The sequence below is a fragment of the Hipposideros armiger genome, unplaced genomic scaffold (genome assembly GCF_001890085.2).
Source record: "Hipposideros armiger isolate ML-2016 unplaced genomic scaffold, ASM189008v1 scaffold_1766, whole genome shotgun sequence".
In the NCBI taxonomy this organism is placed as follows: domain Eukaryota; kingdom Metazoa; phylum Chordata; class Mammalia; order Chiroptera; family Hipposideridae; genus Hipposideros; species Hipposideros armiger.
In genome coordinates, this window is record NW_017733116.1 from 95,833 (window position 1) to 114,863 (window position 19,031).

General features: G+C 35.3%; 1 protein-coding gene across 1 annotated transcript in view; it reads left to right on the forward strand.

The window, feature by feature from the left end:
- The window catches only part of LOC109378134 (protein broad-minded-like), a gene marked incomplete at both ends in the record, with an annotated part of 113,071 nt that extends 95,213 nt beyond the window's left edge, over window positions 1-17,858 (forward strand). The window contains 5 exons of the mRNA XM_019634594.1: window positions 285-410; window positions 6,353-6,436; window positions 14,828-14,897; window positions 16,714-16,829; window positions 17,704-17,858. Coding sequence (XP_019490139.1) covers window positions 285-410; window positions 6,353-6,436; window positions 14,828-14,897; window positions 16,714-16,829; window positions 17,704-17,858 — 551 coding nt within the window. The remainder of the gene's footprint in view (window positions 1-284; window positions 411-6,352; window positions 6,437-14,827; window positions 14,898-16,713; window positions 16,830-17,703) is intronic.
- Between the last annotated feature and the right edge of the window lie 1,173 nt (window positions 17,859-19,031).

Here is a 19,031-nt window from a genome sequence, read left to right on the forward strand (position 1 = left end):
TGAATCATGTTGTATAAAAAAGAGAATAGTTATGAATTATGGTTATAAATCAATCCATTTTATGAGCTTTTAATGAATCAATAATCCATTTTTATAAGCTCTTAATAAATGCGGTAAAAAGCAGTTGAAGGTATAAGATGTAATTACAGAAAAATATGTTTTCCTTTGAAAGCCATATATAGTCATATTTTTTCTAGAATTTGTAACTTTACATACTTCATTAATACTTATTTTTCAACGTATCTAGCATGTCTTATAATAATACATGCTATCTCTCTTATTAGACAATGATCTTGGCAAACTTTTAGTACGCTTCAAGATGTCTGATAAACAAACTGAGTGGATAGAAAACTGCCGAAGACAATTTTGCAAAATGATGAAGGCCAAACCTGATATAATCGGTGGAGGTGGTGAGTGCGTTGTTTAATTTTTCTGATTTTTTTGTACTAATAGAAGCTGTATTTCCCAAAGATTAGTACCAGCATGTCTAGGACACATAATACATAATTCCAGCAGTTCGTTGACTTCTGAGAATCTTGTGATGCTGGAGAACAGAAATTAAAACCTGAGAAACTGCAAAGCTTTTTTTTTAAACTGTCTGAGATGGGCTGGCCGAGTGGCTCAGTTGGTTAAGAGCTCGCTCAAGAGTTTGAGCTCTGAGCAACAGCGGTTCGAGTCCAGCCTGAGCTGAGCAGCAGCTGAGCTGCCAACAGGTAGCAGGATGGCTCAGCTAAAAACAAAAAAAATAAACAAAAAAACTGTCTAAGAGGTCTCGGTAAGCCAAACTGAAACACTAATTTACTTTTGCCCAGGTAACAGTTTGCTTGGTTTCTTCAGCTTTCACCTGAATATACCATGCTGCTATATTTTTGGAAACTTTATTGAATTTTTTTATTAACAGATTTTGGAATTCTGCTGTATCCAGCCAAATATTTTAATGACTCCTAAGGAAATTTTGTTTTGAGTAAATGGCTATATTTTCTGTTTTTTATTAAAATTTATTGGGGTGACAAATTTATTGGTCAACAAAACCAAATAGGTTTCAAGTGACAGTTCTATAATATGTCATCTATATATTGCATTATGTGTTCACCACTCAGAGTTAATTGTCCTTCCATTGCCATATATTTGATCCCCTTTACACCAGCAAATAGGTTGTTTTATATTCAGATATTTGAATGTACATTCATTTCCTAAAATTATCATTTTAATTAATATTATTTTGAGTAAAAAAGAAGGTATAAGACAAAAGTTTTAATGGAAATATAAGTTAGAATCTTCAAAGCTATAATTTAAATGTAGTTGCCTACTTTATCAGCCATGCTTTATGCATTTCATATTTGTATCATTGGTTACAAAATTAAAAGTGGGAAATAAAAATAAGTTTGTATTTTGTTACTTGTTGGAGAAATTATATTTTAGAGAATAATGATATATCTATGGACAAGAAATCAAACATTATTTTCAAATTTTTATATAAAATGAGCAGTTAAACTATGTTTTACCCTAAAGTATTTATAAAATATCTATAATAAATATGTATTTATCATTGTTTGCATTAGAGAATATTTAAAATAGATGATCAGTGAATTCTGCACAGACCAAAAGGTAGCGAGCAGATTGGGCAAGTGGAAGCTTGGTACAGGGTTTAGTTTAAATACAATAAGTACACGTGTAGATCCTTCTCCTCTCAACAGGAATAGTGATCAGACAAAAGAGAAAAATCACCTGTTCTACCATTACCCATGACTATGAAACAGGGTAAAGAAGTAGAACTTTACCATTAAAACTGTGTTCCATTTGGAATTTGGGGCCAGTTCTCACAAATGTTGGCCTCAGTTATTCATTATCCTGATGCAGTGTCCGCTGTTAGATTTGCAAGCTACTCTCAGTAATAGATCTACACCTCTCTGCACAGCATGGCCTAGTTAGTAGCTTGCATCAATCTCTGTTACTCTTTATAGCAACTTTATAAGATAGTCTACATTTTATGGATAAAAAACTAAGGTCTAGTTTATATGATGAAACTTACATTCAGCCTTTAGAATTTAAAAAATAATTATCATGAAAAAAGTACAAGGTGACTTCCGCTTTTGAAAGATGGGGTGGATGTTCCTTCCCTTATCATCCCTCCTACTATATACAGCTAAAATCTCTGGACATCACATAAAACAAACATAGGATGTCTCTGGAAGATAGAAGAGACAGACTGGATGGATATCGTAGGACCCAAGGCACACTCAGAGGTGTATTTCCTGGGTTTTCTTTTTGCCTTATATATCCTATACTGAGTGATTAAGAGTGTATAAAGAAGATAAAAAGGAGGGGTCAGGGAGGTAAAAGCTTGCTCTCTCTAGCCAAAGGACCAGGAAAAGGTTATCCTACTAAGACAGAAAACCTGTAGAAAGTGACTGCTTTAATCCAGCTAAACAGCACAGAAAATCCTGCCTGCAAGACTGGGGTGAAGCCTAGACATCCCTCCTCACTTAGCAGTAATAAGGCACCCCTGCCTCCTCCTGCTTGGAGGGTATCAGAGGACACTTAGGTAGAGAGTTAGAACTTACACCACCATACACTGGTAATGAGGCCACAATCTCCCTTTCTCCTCCACATGTGTGTTTGTTTCACACATAAAACAAATTAAAAAATAGAAAGTGTCAGCAAAGAAATAGTAAAGAAAACCCAAAAAGGAAATTTTAGAACTGAAAAATACCATAACTAAAATAAAAAGCTCAATGTATGGGTTCAATAATAAAATGGAAGGGACAGAAAGAATCAGAGAACTTGGAAGATATCAGCAGAGAGGAAATAGACTGAAAAATTAACAGAGCCCGCAGACCTGTGGAATCCTAACAGAAGATGTAACATTTGTGTCATTAGAGTACTGAAAAGGGGTTGGACTAAAAGTTTGAAGAAATGATGGCTGAAAACTTTCCAAATTTGGCAAAAGACCTAAACCTGTGGGTTGAAGAATGCCAAACAGGGTAAACCCAAAGAAATCCATACCAAGACCCACTGTAATTACTACTTCTGAGAACTAATGACAAAGAAAGAAATCATGAAAGCAGAGAGGGAGGAAGAATACCTTACCTATAGGGGATGACTGATACAAATAACAGTGGACTTCTCACTAGAAAAGATGGAGGACAGAGGAAGTGACATGACATTACTCAAGTACTGAAAGCAAGAACTGTCAACCTGAATTCTGTATATATTGAAAATAGTCTTCAGAAATAGTGAGAAAATCAAGAAATTCTCAGATGAAGGATTTGTCATCAGCAGATCTACCCTAAAAGGAAGGATAAAGGAAGTTGTCTACTTCTGTGCTATCTCTGAATCTTCCTGTGAATCTATACTGATACAAAGTAAGTTGTTTTTAAAAAGTACAGAGGAAAGAATGAACATAAACTACTTCAGAGCATTGAGAAAAATTGACTGTGCTTATATTGGGTCTTTGGAAAAGTCATGATGCATGTTTGCAACAGATGGCACTAGTTCATTTTTGGAAGTACTAGAGTCATTCACATCTATGTTATTGCTATGTCATTGGACAGCTGACAGTTCTAGCTCCATTCTAAAAAAAAATTGAGGATTTGGTTGAATTTTGGAGATTTTACAACAAGTTGAAGGTTGAAGACCAAACTGTGCATTGTTGCCATGTTTTACTGTTTTACTTCCATAAAAGGAAAAACGCACATCAAGCTTGTGAAAAGTTGCATAAAGTTTACAGTGACAATGCTCTACAGGAACGTCAGTGCCAATGATGGTTCACGAAATTTCGTGCTGGTGAATTTGATCTCAACGAGGCTCCTCTGTCAGGGAGGCCCACTGAGGTTGATGATGACAAAATAAAGGCATTGATCTAGTCAAACCAATGTTACACGATAAGAGAGATTGCAGAAACATTGAACATCCATCATTCAAGCATTCACGACCACCTGAAGAAGCTGGGATACATAAGCAAGCTTGATGTTTGGGTTCCGCATGAACTCAAAGAAGTTCATTTGACAGCATGTTTAAACGTCTGCAATATGCTCATTAAACATGATGAAAATGATCCTTTTTTGAAGCGATTGATAACTGGTGATGAGAAGTGGATTGTTTACAACAATGTGGTGAACAAATGGTCTTAGTCCTGATGTTATGATTTGCCTCAAATGACATCGAAAGCAGACATTCATCAGAGGAAGGTTATGCTCTCAGTGTGGTGGGATTTTAAAGGTGTCGTGTTTTTCAAGCTCCTACCAAGGAGCCAAACAATCAATTCGAATGTTTACTGTCAGCAATTAGACAGTTTGAACGAATCCATCATCCAGAAATGTCCAGAGCTTCTTGTTGTAATTGTAAAGGAGTTGTGTTCCATCGCTATAATGTGAGACCGCACACAAGTTTGATCACCCATCCAAAATTATTGGAGCTTTGATGGGATGTGTTGCCACACCCACCATACTCGCCTGACCTTGTGCTGTCAGACTTCCACTTGTTTCGCGCTCTTCAAAACTCTTTGTGTGGTATAACGTTCAATTCAGATGAGGCTGTAAATCAGCACTTTGTTCAGTTTTTCGCAAATAAAGACAGGGACTTCTATGAATGAGGAATTATGCAGCTCATCGTTTTCATGATGGAATGCAACGCCTTTACAATTAACAAGCTCTGGGTGATTCTGGATGATGGATTCATTCAAACTTTCTAATTGTTGACAGTACACATTCGAATTGATTATTTGGTTCCGTGGGAGGAGCTTGAAAAACAGGACACCTTTAAAATCCCACCACACTGAGAGTATAACCTTCTTCTGATGAATGTCTGCTTTCGATGTCCTTTGAGGCAAATCATCATGTCGAGACCACAACCGTTTTGTTCACCACATGGTTGTAAACAATCCACTTCTCATCACCAGTTATCAGTCACTTCAAAAAAGGATCGTTTTCCTCACGTTTAATGAGCATATTGCAGATGTTTATATGCACTGTCAAATGAACTTCTTTGAGTTCATGCGGAACCCAAATATCGAGCTTGCTTACGTATCCCAGCTTCTTCAGGTGGTCGTGATTGCTTGAATGATGGATGTGCAATGTTTCTGTAATCTCTCATGTAGTGTAATGTGGATTTGACTCGATCAATGCCTTTATTTTGTCGTCGTCAACCTCAGTGGGCCTCCCTGACCAAGGAGCATCGTTGAGATGAAAATTACCAGCACGGAATTTCGTGAACCATTGTTGGCACCGACATTCTTGTAGAGCATTGTCACCGTAAACTTTATGCAACTTTTCGTAAGCTTGATGTGTGTTCTTCCCTTTATAAAAGTAAAACAGTAAAATATGGCAACAATGCATAGTTTGGTCTTCCATCTTCAACTTGTTGTAAAATCTCCAAAACGCAACCAAATCCTCAATTTTTTTTTAGCATGAAGGTAGAACTGTCAGCTGTCAAATGACATAGGAACTACATAGATGCGAATGACTCTAGTACTTCCAAAAATGAACTAGTGCCATCTGATGGAAACATGTGTCATGACTTTTCCGACAACCCAATAGTAAACTTGGTTAAACTATTTGTCCAGTTGGTACAAATTCATAATGAATAATCCCTCTGATATCATAAAAAGGTTAGCAACATTATTGCAACAAGTTCACGAACTTAATTGCCAGTCCTAGTACTTAAGACAAAACAATATTCTGCAGTTTACTTTCTGGATAGTTAATATCTTAGAGTTAATTTGTTTCTAAAGTTAAGAAGTGTTTCGTGACATGAATTAATTTTCTTGAGTTATATTTAATGGATTTTTTTGTGAATTGAAGAGCTTTATTGCCCTAAAATTCCTATGCTCTGTGTACCTACTCATTCCTTCTTCCACCTCAACCCCTGACAGACTTACTTGTGATCCTATTGCCTTGAACAGATACCATTAGAGCAAAATATTTAAAATACATAATACGTGCTGGTATTGAAAGGGACATGAGCTCTGCATTGATCCTGGTCTTGGATTTCATGTATTTTTTTTTCTGTGTGTGTGAATAATTATAAGATATTGTAGTCTAATTAATGATGAATTTCTTTCTGTTTGAAATCATTTTGAAAATTCTGAAGTAATCCTTAGAGGATCTAAACATAACAGATGATTGTTTTCCAGGTTTACATTCGTAGGTTCTCAGCAAAGCTATTAAAATTTAATTTACATCAGTAACATTGTTAGGAATATTAAAATGGTATGTGTTTTGAGTTGGACTCCCTTAAGAGTGTAACTGCAAAAATTCAGATGGATTTTATCTACTAGTCTGTGATTTAGAGATGTGTTATCATGTATTACTCTTGACCTTTAATATTCTAATTATTCTCTTGTTTATTACAGCTTTAGTAGAGTTACTTGAAAAATTTGTGCTTCATCTCTCTGAAAGCCCATCGGAATGCTGCTTCCCCTCAGTGGAATACACAGGTACCTTTTAAACATTTTGAATTTTGAAAAGTATTCAATATGCAAATAATATTTCTTAGAGATGTGTAATTCGATTACAAATATGCGCAAGGTTTGTCATCCTCAAAATCTCTCACTTGATGCCATGTACATTGCAGATACCTTTCAGTCTCTTCTGTGCAAATGTATGTAGAAGTTTCCTTGTAACTTCTAACTCCTTTCTGAGCCCCCTTTTTTTTACCCATTAAAAGTTGTTTTTCCTTAAGGCGATGTATTCCAGTGTCTTCCACTCTTCTCATTTTATCCACTATCCCCTAGTGATCTCACCTGCTCCTACTATTTTATGTACCTCATATATTGATGACTTCTAAATGTACATCTTCTACTCACAGATCTACGATAAGCTTTAGTTTCATATTTTCAGCTGCTTAGTAGGTAAACCTCACCTGGATGTGCTGCAGAAACTCTCAAACTCCAAATGTCCAACAGTGACCTCACCCCATCAGGCCTTATTGATATACAGTCTCCCTCCAACCTTGTGTATTTTAGTGGGCAGTATAGTCATCTACTGTCCATCTAAGCCAGAAACCAAGGAATGATTGACGGTCTAAGTCCACATTTCCCTCCCAGGGGTCGCCTAAGACCATGGGAAAACAAAAAGATATTTACATTACAATTCATAACAGTAGCAAAATTATAGTTATAGAGTAGCAACGAAAACAATTTTATGGTTGGGGGTCACCACAACATGAGGAACTGTATTAAGGGGTCGCGGATTAGGAAGGTTGAGAACCGCTGCTGTACCCCTTAGAAGCTACCATTGACCACTGCAGAAAGTCTAAGCTTTTTACCGAGATAATCAAGGCCTTAAATTGGTGTTCCCCTTTCTTCCTCTCTAGTATCATTCCTTTCACTCCATGCCTCATATTTATTTTTCAGGAATACGTAACTATTAAGACTGCCAACTTCCCCCTCTGTCCCTCACTGCCCACACTGTCATTTACTTAACAAATAGATATTGTCCTCTACTATGTAATAGAACTTATCTAAGTATTCAGACACAGCATTGAACAAAGGAGAGAAAAAAATCATGCCTTCATAGAGTTTACCTTCTGCTGGGAAGAGAAACAATAAACCAATAAGTAAAAGACTCAGTATGTCGAATGGTATTAAGTGGTAAATGAGAAATACACAGCAAGGAATGGAGCTAGGGGGTGCTTAGTGAGGGGTGAGGATCACAATATTAAATAGAGTTTAGACCAGCAGAAGTGGGAACAAGATGTATGGATATTTTAGGGGGAGCGAATTTCAGGAAGTGGCAAGGAAGGAGACTAGTATGGCTAAAAAGAAGTAAGGGGGGATTGTTGATGTGGAAGTCAGAGAGGAGAGGATTTTAAAGTTCTTGCAGGGTCTTGAACATAAGATTGACATGCCCAGATTTACATTTCTAAAAGATTCCTATGGGTGCTGTATTGAGAACAGACTTCAGGAGGACTAAGGACTACAGCAGGGAGACAAGTGAGGAGGCTATTGAAAAGATGCAGATGAAAAATGGCAAGGGCTTGGATGAGGATGTGAGTAGAGATGGTGAGAAGCGCTTGGATTCTAGCTACGTTTTGAAGACAGAGCCAACAGAATTGGATAACAGATTTTATATGGGTATGGAAGAAAGGGGGGAATCAAAGAAGACCAAGGTATTCATTTGAGCCACTGAAAGGATGGGGTTATCATACACTGAGGTGGAGAAGAATGGAAGAGGAATAGGTTTGTGAAAGGAGATTTAAGAGCTCATTTTTATGTTACTTTCTGAATACTTGCTACACATTTAACTAAACGTGCTTTGTACATGCTGGAGATTTGAATGTGGAATTTAGCGGGAAGGTATGGGGTGGAAATACAAATTATTGAACCATTGGTTTAGTGTATAAGGCCAATTTGCATCCCTTTGTTGTATCATTCTCATATCCTGACTTAGTGGCTGATTCTTTACATTGACTGTAAACTCCAGTAGGAGGAGTTTCCATTGTCTTGCCTATTGTATGTATCCTCTGCACCTAGAGTAGCAGTGTCTATATATGTTGGATAAATAAAAGGAAGAATGAATAAAAGAAGGAGGGAGGTTTTATATATTGTGTCAATCAGTTTATCTTAATTTTAACAGGCAATAGAGGAAACCATTTAAGATTTCTGAGCGGAAGCTTTACTTGATTCGTATGTACCTTAGGGAGATTGTATTGTAACTATATAAAGCATGAAGTAGAGTGCAGAATTGCAATTTGCCAGATGTGAATATCCAGTACTTGGGAGTTGGTAAACAGAGAAAGATAGTAAAGAAAGCAGAGCGCTAGATATAGACTCATGATAATAGATCATCAATGGATACTGCATTTTTTTCCTCATAAGTGTGACATGGCTTCTCTGCTAAAGAAACCATCATTCAAATATGTTGCTTAATCAAGTTAGACACTATATGTCATATCCCATAAAAAATTTAAATAATATATGTTTCCTGTATGCTCCAGCCTGTCTTTCTAGCCCAAGCACATTCTGTGTTTTCATGTCACTGAACCTTTGCTCCTACTGTTCTTTCTGGATGAACATTTCCCTCCCCAGGACACCCATATGATAATGTCCAGTTCACCTGTAAAGCTGCAGCTAGAATGTCACCTTCCCTCTTACTCTTAAGCAGAAATCCCTCCTCTGTGCTCCTATTGCATTCACTTAACCATTTTAATATTCATTTTATTGTATGTGATTAGTTTCATTTTTTCCGTTACGTCTCACACTTCTTAGAATCCTTAATGTAGCATTTGATATGTTTTTATTGAATTAAATATACATATATAAGCATATAGATTCACCCAAATATATTTGTATAATGATTCTAAATCTATTGATATTTACAAATACACATATGAATATATACTTAATTATTTACACATAGTGACATCTGATGTAGATTGGGGAAAGGGATAAAAGAGAACATAAGAAATGAAACAAAGAAATGAGAGGAAAATACAAAGTAGTGTTAACCAGAAGTTAGGTAGGTGAAGACAGTTGATATCTGTTGAGTGCTTCTTGTGAGTTAAACAGTGTGCTGAGGTACTTGTGCTTTGTATCGATAAGTGCTGTAACTACTCTCTGAAGCAGACATAATAACCATTACACTGAAAATCAGGAAAGTGAGATACAGAGTAAAGAAAACAAATTGTAAAGACAATCTTGAAGAAAAGCGTGTTTGAGGAAAATTATGACTTTATGAATGAACCTGAAAATGTATGTGAAAAAAACAGGTATTAATGATCAACTCAATGAAAAAGAAGAAATCAGTAAGAGAAGTGGTAATCATGGAAATTTGCATGGTGAAAGTGGGTATCTCTTCAGTCTTCAGCAAATCTTCGCCAATTTCTGCAGTCCTCCCTGGCACATTGTTCTGTTGGATTATATTTTCTGCAGTAACATTAATATTATGTTGCATGCTTTATCCAAACACTCAATAGCCTGATTGCACAGTGTGCACATATTCACTGCCCTTTGTTACCCTTCTAAATTATGCTGAGGGGCAGCTCACATGTTGTTTTTTTGTTTTGTTTTTTAATGTGGTATCTAAGCAGATAAACCCTGAATGTTAATTTAAATTCTTTAAAGCCTCCAGTTGGACATTTATCCCCTGGGATTTTAGAGTATGGTCCAAAACAAAGTGGCTCTTGTTGATTGTTTAATATTTATTATTATATTACACTTGTCGGTAGTATCGTTTTCTTCCCATGGCTTTAGATACCATCATCCTGTATCATTTAATTTTTTGGCTAATGGAACAATGACTTGCTATTTCAAAATTTCACTTTATTTACTTTAAATAAAAAAATGTGTCTTGATACAAAAGATGTTTCAAAGCAAATGCTAGCTATATTCAGTGTTTTTCATGTTTCATGAAATGAGAAATTGATTGTCTTTTTAAAAATGACAGCTTGCTAAACCCTAAGGTAGCTGTAATTAGAATAACACAATCATCCATCTGTTAGCTCCCTCAGGATTTCCATCCATTATAAAATTTGCAAATCTGGAAAAATCAAATTAGTTTGGATGTTTATCCCCTTGAAGAAAGAGGAAAGAACAAATTGGGAAAGTTCTGCACGTTTGCAGTTTATAAATCCATACAGGTATCTTTCCAAATCTTAACAGACTTCAAGATTTTGTTGGCTTAATTCCCTGGGGCAAGTTGGGAATTTCTACTACCTTAGTGGCCTCTTTGAAATGATAAATTAAGCCCTCCTTTTAGAGTAGTATTTTAATTTTATTCCTTTTATCTTTATGTTGTTAATCCAAAGACTGGAAAAAAATATCAAAAAATTTTGCATTGTTTCACCTTTTGACTGTTAAAATGTCTTTAAACTTAATGCATACAATTAAACACCTTTTATACTTTCTTTGGGTATTCAGCAAATACGGTCTTTTCTGTCTTACATTAATGGAGTATGTTTGTGAATATGCTCCATAATTGAAAGTAGGTATAGTATATGAATGACCCTCTCCCCAAGGACAGGAATTACGCATATGCCTAAGATGATGAATTAAGTAAATTGTAGCATATAGTAAAATAGAAAATAAAGAAATGAGGGGAAACTGACATTTTTTCAGCTGGCTACTTTGTTTCAGGTAATATGCTAGAGTCTTTAAGTATGCTATTTGAATTGGGTTATTATCAAAAGAGGGGTTTTGTCAGGAGTGCCACAGGTGTCTAGTGGAAAGAGTGATCGTTGCTGAGTAGTGCCATGATGGAAGATTAGAAGAGAAAGCAGTAGTACACAGGAGGAGTAGCACTAGCACTGTCGCCTGGGCTATTACAGATGAAAGAAATAGGAGTGGGGAAGGCTCCTATAGGCAAGGGTAATTATGTAAATAAAGACGTGGAAAGAGAAATGCTTTTCCCCCAAATAACTCTGCCAATTGAGACTGAGACTCGTACAGTAGCTTGGTCACAAGGAATTGAATTTTGTGTCAGTAAGAACTGAATAAAGTGGATAAATACAACTGCATGTTAAAAAGGAAGCAACAGAACCTGCAGACTGACTTTGGGGAAGGAAGAAGGTAGGAGAAAGTGTACTGGTCCATTGATTTCTTAGGGTGATGGAGAGTGTTCTGACTTTGCAACACATACAAGCAGGGCTTCAGGACAGTCAGTGAACAGCCAAGCAATAACTGCTTCTCCAGGTATGGATTTGTCCTCCACGGGAGACATTGTTTACTCTTCTGAAAATTTATTTTTTTCCACATCGCTATTCCAAGCAGCAGGCAGAATAGATTTAATTTCTTCTGCTGTTGCTCTATGTGCTAGCTTTGCAAACCAAAATAGAACAGAATGCGTCACCAGAGTGAGTGATTTCAGTCAATATTAAGTAATTTTTTTCAACTCATTTTAAGACTATTATATTTATAATTAAAATGCTTGGTGTTTCCAAATAGTTGGTTTAATATTAATGCTAAGGCTGAATTAGGTATTGTTAAGTAAGTAGGGGAATAGGATCCTACAAGTGTCATTGGTTGACTTTTTTTCAACAACTTATTTTGTTATGCTTTTCATAGTGACCCCAGGAAGTAATGTTATATCATCCATTTGTAACTTCATTTCAGTATACCAAAAGTATTTTTAAGCCCATATCTATTTCCATCTGAACATTGCTACTCATTTGATATGTAAAGCACAATTTCCCATTCCCTTTCTCTCCCTCTCTCTCTCTCTCTCTCTCTCTCTCTCTCTCTCTCTCTCTCTCTCTCTCTCTCTCTCTCTCTCTCTCTGTCATTCTTTAAGGAAGTTACCACTCTAGGCAGGTGACCAAGCAGTCTGCTTTGCCTGGGACTGTGGGGGATTTCTGAGGCATGAAACTTTCTGTGCTAAAACTATGAAAATCATCCTAGGCAGACTAGAAATAGGTTACCTTAACTCCAAGAGTGCTAAAAGATGAATTATTGCTGGTCCAAAGAGTAGATGTTTGATAACAGTGATGTTTAATTTGTTCTTCTCTATCTCAAGTCTAACCATATTTTAAGGTTCAGTTTAAATCCCACACTTTCCTAATCTCTCTCACTTCTGAATTCACATAATATTTTATCTGTACGATTCCTATTTCTGTTAGCACATTAAAACATCAGAGCTATCTATATACAAGTTTTATCTCTGACACGACATGCAAAGTTCTTTAAGGACATGATTTATCTTTTATCCCGCGTAGCTCCTGGCATGGTACACCACACTTAATCAGAAAGGTTTATTAAAAGGAATGAATGACTCCGTGAGTTAAGTTGCTTATGTTGATAGTATAAGATGTACCAATGTGTAATGGGAGGGAAAGATAACTTGTGATATGGGATTCAGAAAACCTAGCTTTTCGTCTTCTCAGTCACTAGATAACTATGTGATTTGGGGCAATTCCTTTAATATCATGTGTGTTGTGCACGGTACTATTTCTTCAGCCCCAAATTGAAAGTTTCAACTAGAACTTCAGTGCTTTCTAGTGATACTTTTGGATGTTATTGTGTGCTTGGTCCAATATTCTCAAGGACTAATCAGAGTTTCAGCCTCTCCCATAGTCCTTTGTACCTTATAATCGCTTCTTCTCTTTGGTAGATAATCACAATTCTTACCTCACAGAGAAAATTCATCTGCAGGAACAAACTTGTTCACCCCTCCCTCATATTGGGTTGTCGAAAAAGTCATAACGTATTTTGTCTATGTTTTTCAAAGGTCATTTATTTATATAAAGAACAAAGATCAATCAATGATACATTGCCCATTTTGTTCAATAACCTTTTGCCATCTTTCAGTGAGCTTCATAATTCCTCATTCATAGAAGGACCTGTCTTTATTTGCAAAAAAATGAACAAGGTGCTGATTTACAGTCTCATCTGAATTGAACGTTATACCACGCAAGGAATTTTGAAGAGAGCGAAACAAGTGGAAGTCTGACGGTGCAAGGTCAGGCGAGTATGGTGGGTGTGGCAGCACATCCCATCCAAGCTCCAAATTTGACGGGTGATCAAACTTGTGTGTGGCCTCGCATTGTCGCTATAGAACACAACTCTTACAATTAACAATCTCTGGACGTTTCTGGATGATGGATTTGTTCAAACTGTCCAATTGCCGACAGTACACATTTGAATTAGATTGTTTGGTTTATTGGTAGGAGCTCGAAAAACACAACACCTTTAAAATCCCACCACACTGAGAGCATAACCTTCCTCTGATGAATGTCTGCTTTTGATGTCATTTGAGGCGAATCATGTCGGGACCAAGACCGTTTGCGCACCACATTGTTGTAAACAATCCACTTCTCATCTCCAGTTATCAGTCGCTTCAAAAAAGGATTGTTTTCCTCATGTTTAATGAGCATATTGCAGATGTTTATACGCGTTGTCAAGTGAACTTCTTTGAGTTCATGCAGAACCCAAATATCGAGCTTGTGTACGTATCCCAGCTTCTTCAGGTGATTGTGAACACTTGAGTGATGGATGTTCAATGTTTCTGCAATCTCTCTTGTTGTGTAACATGGGTTTCACTCAATCAATGCCTTTATTTTGTCATCATCAACCTCGGTGGGCCTCCCTGACCGAGGAGCATCATTGAGATCAAAATCACCAGCATGGAATTTCCTGAACCATCGTTGGCACTGACGTTCTTGTAGAGCATTGTCACCGTAAACTTTATGCAACTTTTTACAAGCTTGATGTGCGTTCTTCCCTTTATGGAAGTAAAACAGTTAAATATGGCACAGTTTGGTCTTCCATCTTCAACTTGTAAAATCTCCAAAACTCAACCAAATCGCTCAATTTTTTTTTAGAATGGATCTAGAACTGTCAGCTGTCCAATGACATAGCAATAACATAGATGTGAATGACTCTAGTATTTCCAAAAACGAACTAGTGCCATCTGTCACAAACATATGTCATGACTTTTCCGACAACCCAGTCACATTGTGGTACATTATAAGTAGAATACTGATTATTCCTTCCTGACACTCATGTTTAAATCTTTAAGAAGTACACAACCATAGTTATATACGTATTTGTCATTCAAAATCTTATATGTGCATTGCTTACCAAAAGTACAACATTCTAGACACAGCCTTTGTGTTCTGAGAGCCCAGCAAAACTAGATTGCTTTAAAACTATGATTAATTGTTTTGTATTTAGTATGCTTTTAAATGCTTTTTATAGGAGAAAAGTTATTTGTAAAAAGTTTCCTGTTAATTCCTTTGACAGTATAATTGAGAGCTCTTAAAAGAACAAATTCATCAGTGTTTTCAAAAATTCACATTCAAATATGTAAAAATATGGCTTTCATGAATTTTCAATTAAAATGTGATTATTCAGACTTTTATACATTTTTATAACCCAGTTTTCTATTGTTTTTAGCTACTGATGCAAATGTGAAGAATGAAAATCTTTCATCTGTGCAGCAGCTTGGCATTAAAATGACTGTCAGGTATACCTGATATGTGCTTAATAGTATTTAACAACCAACTATTTTGTATATTTCAAATGTAGTTTGTCATTCAGAAAGTAATAACTTTATTTTCAGGACATTGGCGCATGATTAAATTACCTCTGCAGGTAAATCAGTTATGGTTCATTATTATTTCAGAGTCTAATTCCAATGTATTTAAACCTCTATGACTAACAGGTTTTTTCCCAAAAATAGCATCATGAAAATCAGCACAATAATGCCATTTTCTAAAATATGATTAAATTATAAAACTGTGGTGATGTGTACAAAAGTACCTTAAGGATAGATGCAGAAGTTTAAATGAATAAACCAATTATTGTAGTTTGAATTTTTAGTACCCAAATTGTAATTTTCAAAGGAAATGGACAAGCTAAACAGCAGACTGGGAGTTTAGGACGGTGTCCTCAACACCCTCCTCATTCTTGCTCATTAAATGGGGCTCTTGATAATCCCGTTCTGAAGAATCAGAATCAAGTTTTAGAAAGATAACATGAGGAAGATGTTAAAAAGACTGAGTGCTTTTATAAATTCGTAGCATTATAATGAAAACTGTGGTCCTGATTCTTGCTCGCCCACCTTTATCACATAGGGCATGCAATGCAGTGATCTTGTTTTGTGAGCGTATACATGCTTTTTATTTTAAATATTCTATTTCTATTCTGAAATGGTATCCATAGATAATATAAGCAGGCTAGTCACATGTTTGTTTTTTTAAATTCAATATAATGTCATATTGGTAAGAAATAAATGGAAAGTGATTTATAATGAAATGTTTGTGACTGACTCTGGCTGGCGAATGCACAATGTGATATATAGATGGTGTATTACATAATTGTACATTTGAAACCTATGTAACTTTACTAACCATTGTCACCCCAATAAACTTTAATTAAAAAAAAAGAAGAAATGTTTGTGTACAACTAGAGTGTAAGACATAGCTGGCCTCCTATAGAGTCATCATGACTCTGGCAGCTACAAATAGAGACTGATTTTATTTTGGTGCTTCAAATACTGTAAGAGAGTTGCCACTGGCAATTTGACTTTCCACAATGGTGAACAAGTCTTAGTAAGGCTTCAAACAAAACAAAAGTACTACTATCTTTCCCTGATTTACACACAGTTGCATTCAGTATGTATAAAAAAATAGAACATTTTATGATTTTATATAAAACAGAATTAGTTTCAGATCATTAAGAATAGCTTTTTCATCCATGCAAATAACAGGCGGGGTGTTTGCAAGATATTATTGTACAGGACTGTCCCATATCTAACCTCCTTGCCCTCACTCACCACATACCAGTAGTGCCCCCCGTTACTATGCCAATGAAAAAGCCCCCATAAATTTCCCAGGTGGCCCCCAGGGGAAGTGCCATCCCCATTTAGAATCATTGGCCTAGATGAACTCTTAAATTGCTTCTAGATTTCACATTTTGTCAATCTAACCTGCCACCATCCCATGTTTTAGATTAAGTTCAGGAAAGAAATGCTTATATTCTACTTGTGGATCTATGGTATCTACAATTTGTTCTCTCATTACTGTTTTATTTTTCCTTTAAAGTTACCAGGGTTTACCAGATGAATACTGCTAATCCAAAAATACCATAATTATCAGTAATTAAATTGAGTTTCAGTTTTCTCTAAGTGCTCTATGTAACATAGTTTGACAAAAGGAGAAATTTGAAAACGTAAAACCTTGGGATTTTAGGAGGATTATACTTTGATGGATTTCAAAATATCAATTTGTAATACAGGGCCTGATATTTTCCATTTTGTATGTTTTATTGGTTTAATGTAGGTATGGCAAGTTCCTCAACCTGTTGAAAGATGGTGCAGAAAATGATCTTAGCTGGGTTTTAAAGCACTGCGAGAGATTTCTGAAACAGCAGCAAGCTCCCGTAAAATCTTCTCTTCATATCCTTTTGACATTCCTCATATATTTTTCATAATTATTTGATGGGGGTGCCTTAACACTTTTGTAGTAAAATGATACTTTAACTTATATTAGCAATTTATTTGTTATGATATATCTTTATAGTATTTATTCTGTATTTTAAATATACATTTTATTGAGTAGTAATTATTAAATTCAATCGTATTGAATCGTAAACTGAATAATTAAAGTTATTAGAATATTAGAATATATTTTCAGACATATATAAGGAAGTTTTAAAAATAGGTTTAATTAATCTAGAAAAAGAATATTCTATTGGGTTGTCGGAAAAGTTATGACATATTTTTTCTGTTTTTCATTGCAAAAATGCGTCATGAGTTTTCTGGCAACCCAATAGATTTGTCAAACCTAGAATAAGAATAAAACACCCATTTATTATTTTATTTGAATTGGTTATCTCTCAGAAGTAGGATTTGACTTAAAAAATGTATACAAACTGCATTACTGAGTCTAAAAATGTATGGATTTTTTTTTGTACTTTTATGCTAGTAGTTTAGCAGATAATCTGAACTAGACAAAGGATGGTATTGTCGTGTTAATGATTTGAAAGTGTGTTTTTACAAAGCAGATAGGTTTTCCTCTAGTTGCTAGTGCCATTGGCCTCCACTAGACATTTAAGCAAATATTACATTCAAATAGTTACCCTGTAACATTTTTATTACTAAAATTTAGTTTTACATCAATAGCTTGTGAAATGGTTAAAGACAAAATGAGGACTAAGCATCATTAATACATCTTTCCTCATAGAGATCCTGGAAATGAATATTTATGGAGTTGTTATATTTCATTTTATAAGATAAAATATTGTAAAAGTTCCTTAACTGTGCTTTTCAGTCTGCCTGCAGGGGAGTTATGCTGGCCATGACTGGTTTGTATCTTCTTTGTTCATGATAATGTTGGGGAACAAAGAGAAAACATTCCGATTTCTTCAGCGGTTCTCCAGGCTTCTGACCTCTGCCTTCCTTTGGTTGCCAAGACTACATATTTCTGTAAGACTCCTTAGTCTGTTTTAAAAGGAGTGCTTTAAATATTAAGGCAAATGCTCTTTAAATGCATTGAAACCTTATTATTTTATTTGTAGAGGACTCTGTATTAATTTATATTCATTTTCTACCTGAATGCTTTTCACTGATTTTCTTTGAAGATATGGATTTGACATTTTCTCAAATAGTTAATGAGTGCAAGATTAATGGTATTAGATATATTATTAAATTTTAAACTTGTCATTTAGTAAATTATAAAATTCTACATGTGACGAGAGAACTACTGAATGTATATATATTTTTTGCTTTGTCAGAAAGAATTTCTTGGTTAAATTACAGTATAAGAAAATAACTTATTAAGTGAAAATTGTAACCACATTCTATAAAGAGAAAACACATTTTATATACATTTTGGAAATCTATGATGAGTTTTGATCGAGGTATTATAGTGTATTTTTAAAGATTTTACTAATCCCATGAGATCTCAGAGTTTAGTTTAGAGGTAAATGTATCCCTGAGCTAATGTTTCTGTATTCTGTTTTACTTATTGACTTACTGCCCTTTAAGTTCCCCAACCTTGGGGAAGCAGTCTACCATGTAAGCCATGCTAATGTTTCCCAAGCCTTTTCCATGTTGCACATGGACAGTGGAATCACGTGGCACCCAAGGATACGTGAAGGGGGCCGGAGAGCATCTATATGAAAGTAAATGAAAACATTTAATATATATTTTAATTACAGCAGTAAATACTGAAATTTTATGATTTTATGCTTGAAGTAACTATATGCAGTTCCTGAATAAGATTTTCTAATCAATGAAACTGTTTTCCCTCTGATAACCAAAATGTGAACAATTATTTTAATTGTACATAAAATTTTTAAAATCTTACAGATTTTCCACTCTTCCATTTACAAATGTAATTTTGGAAATTCTTGATAATGAGTATGGATTTTGAGTCCCTTCACACATTTTCTTATCAAGTATTCTTAAATAATGCCTACATTCCACTAGCATTAACTAGTCTACTTTAGTATTCTGATTGTGACACTGTCAAACATCACCAATGAACTGTTTTTAACCATAATTTTTTAAAGTTGCGTTCTGCTTTGAATGTGTAAAGTTTTTTCATAACACATTATTTTTAACCTAACAGTGATGTTGTGTTCTAATGACATTTAT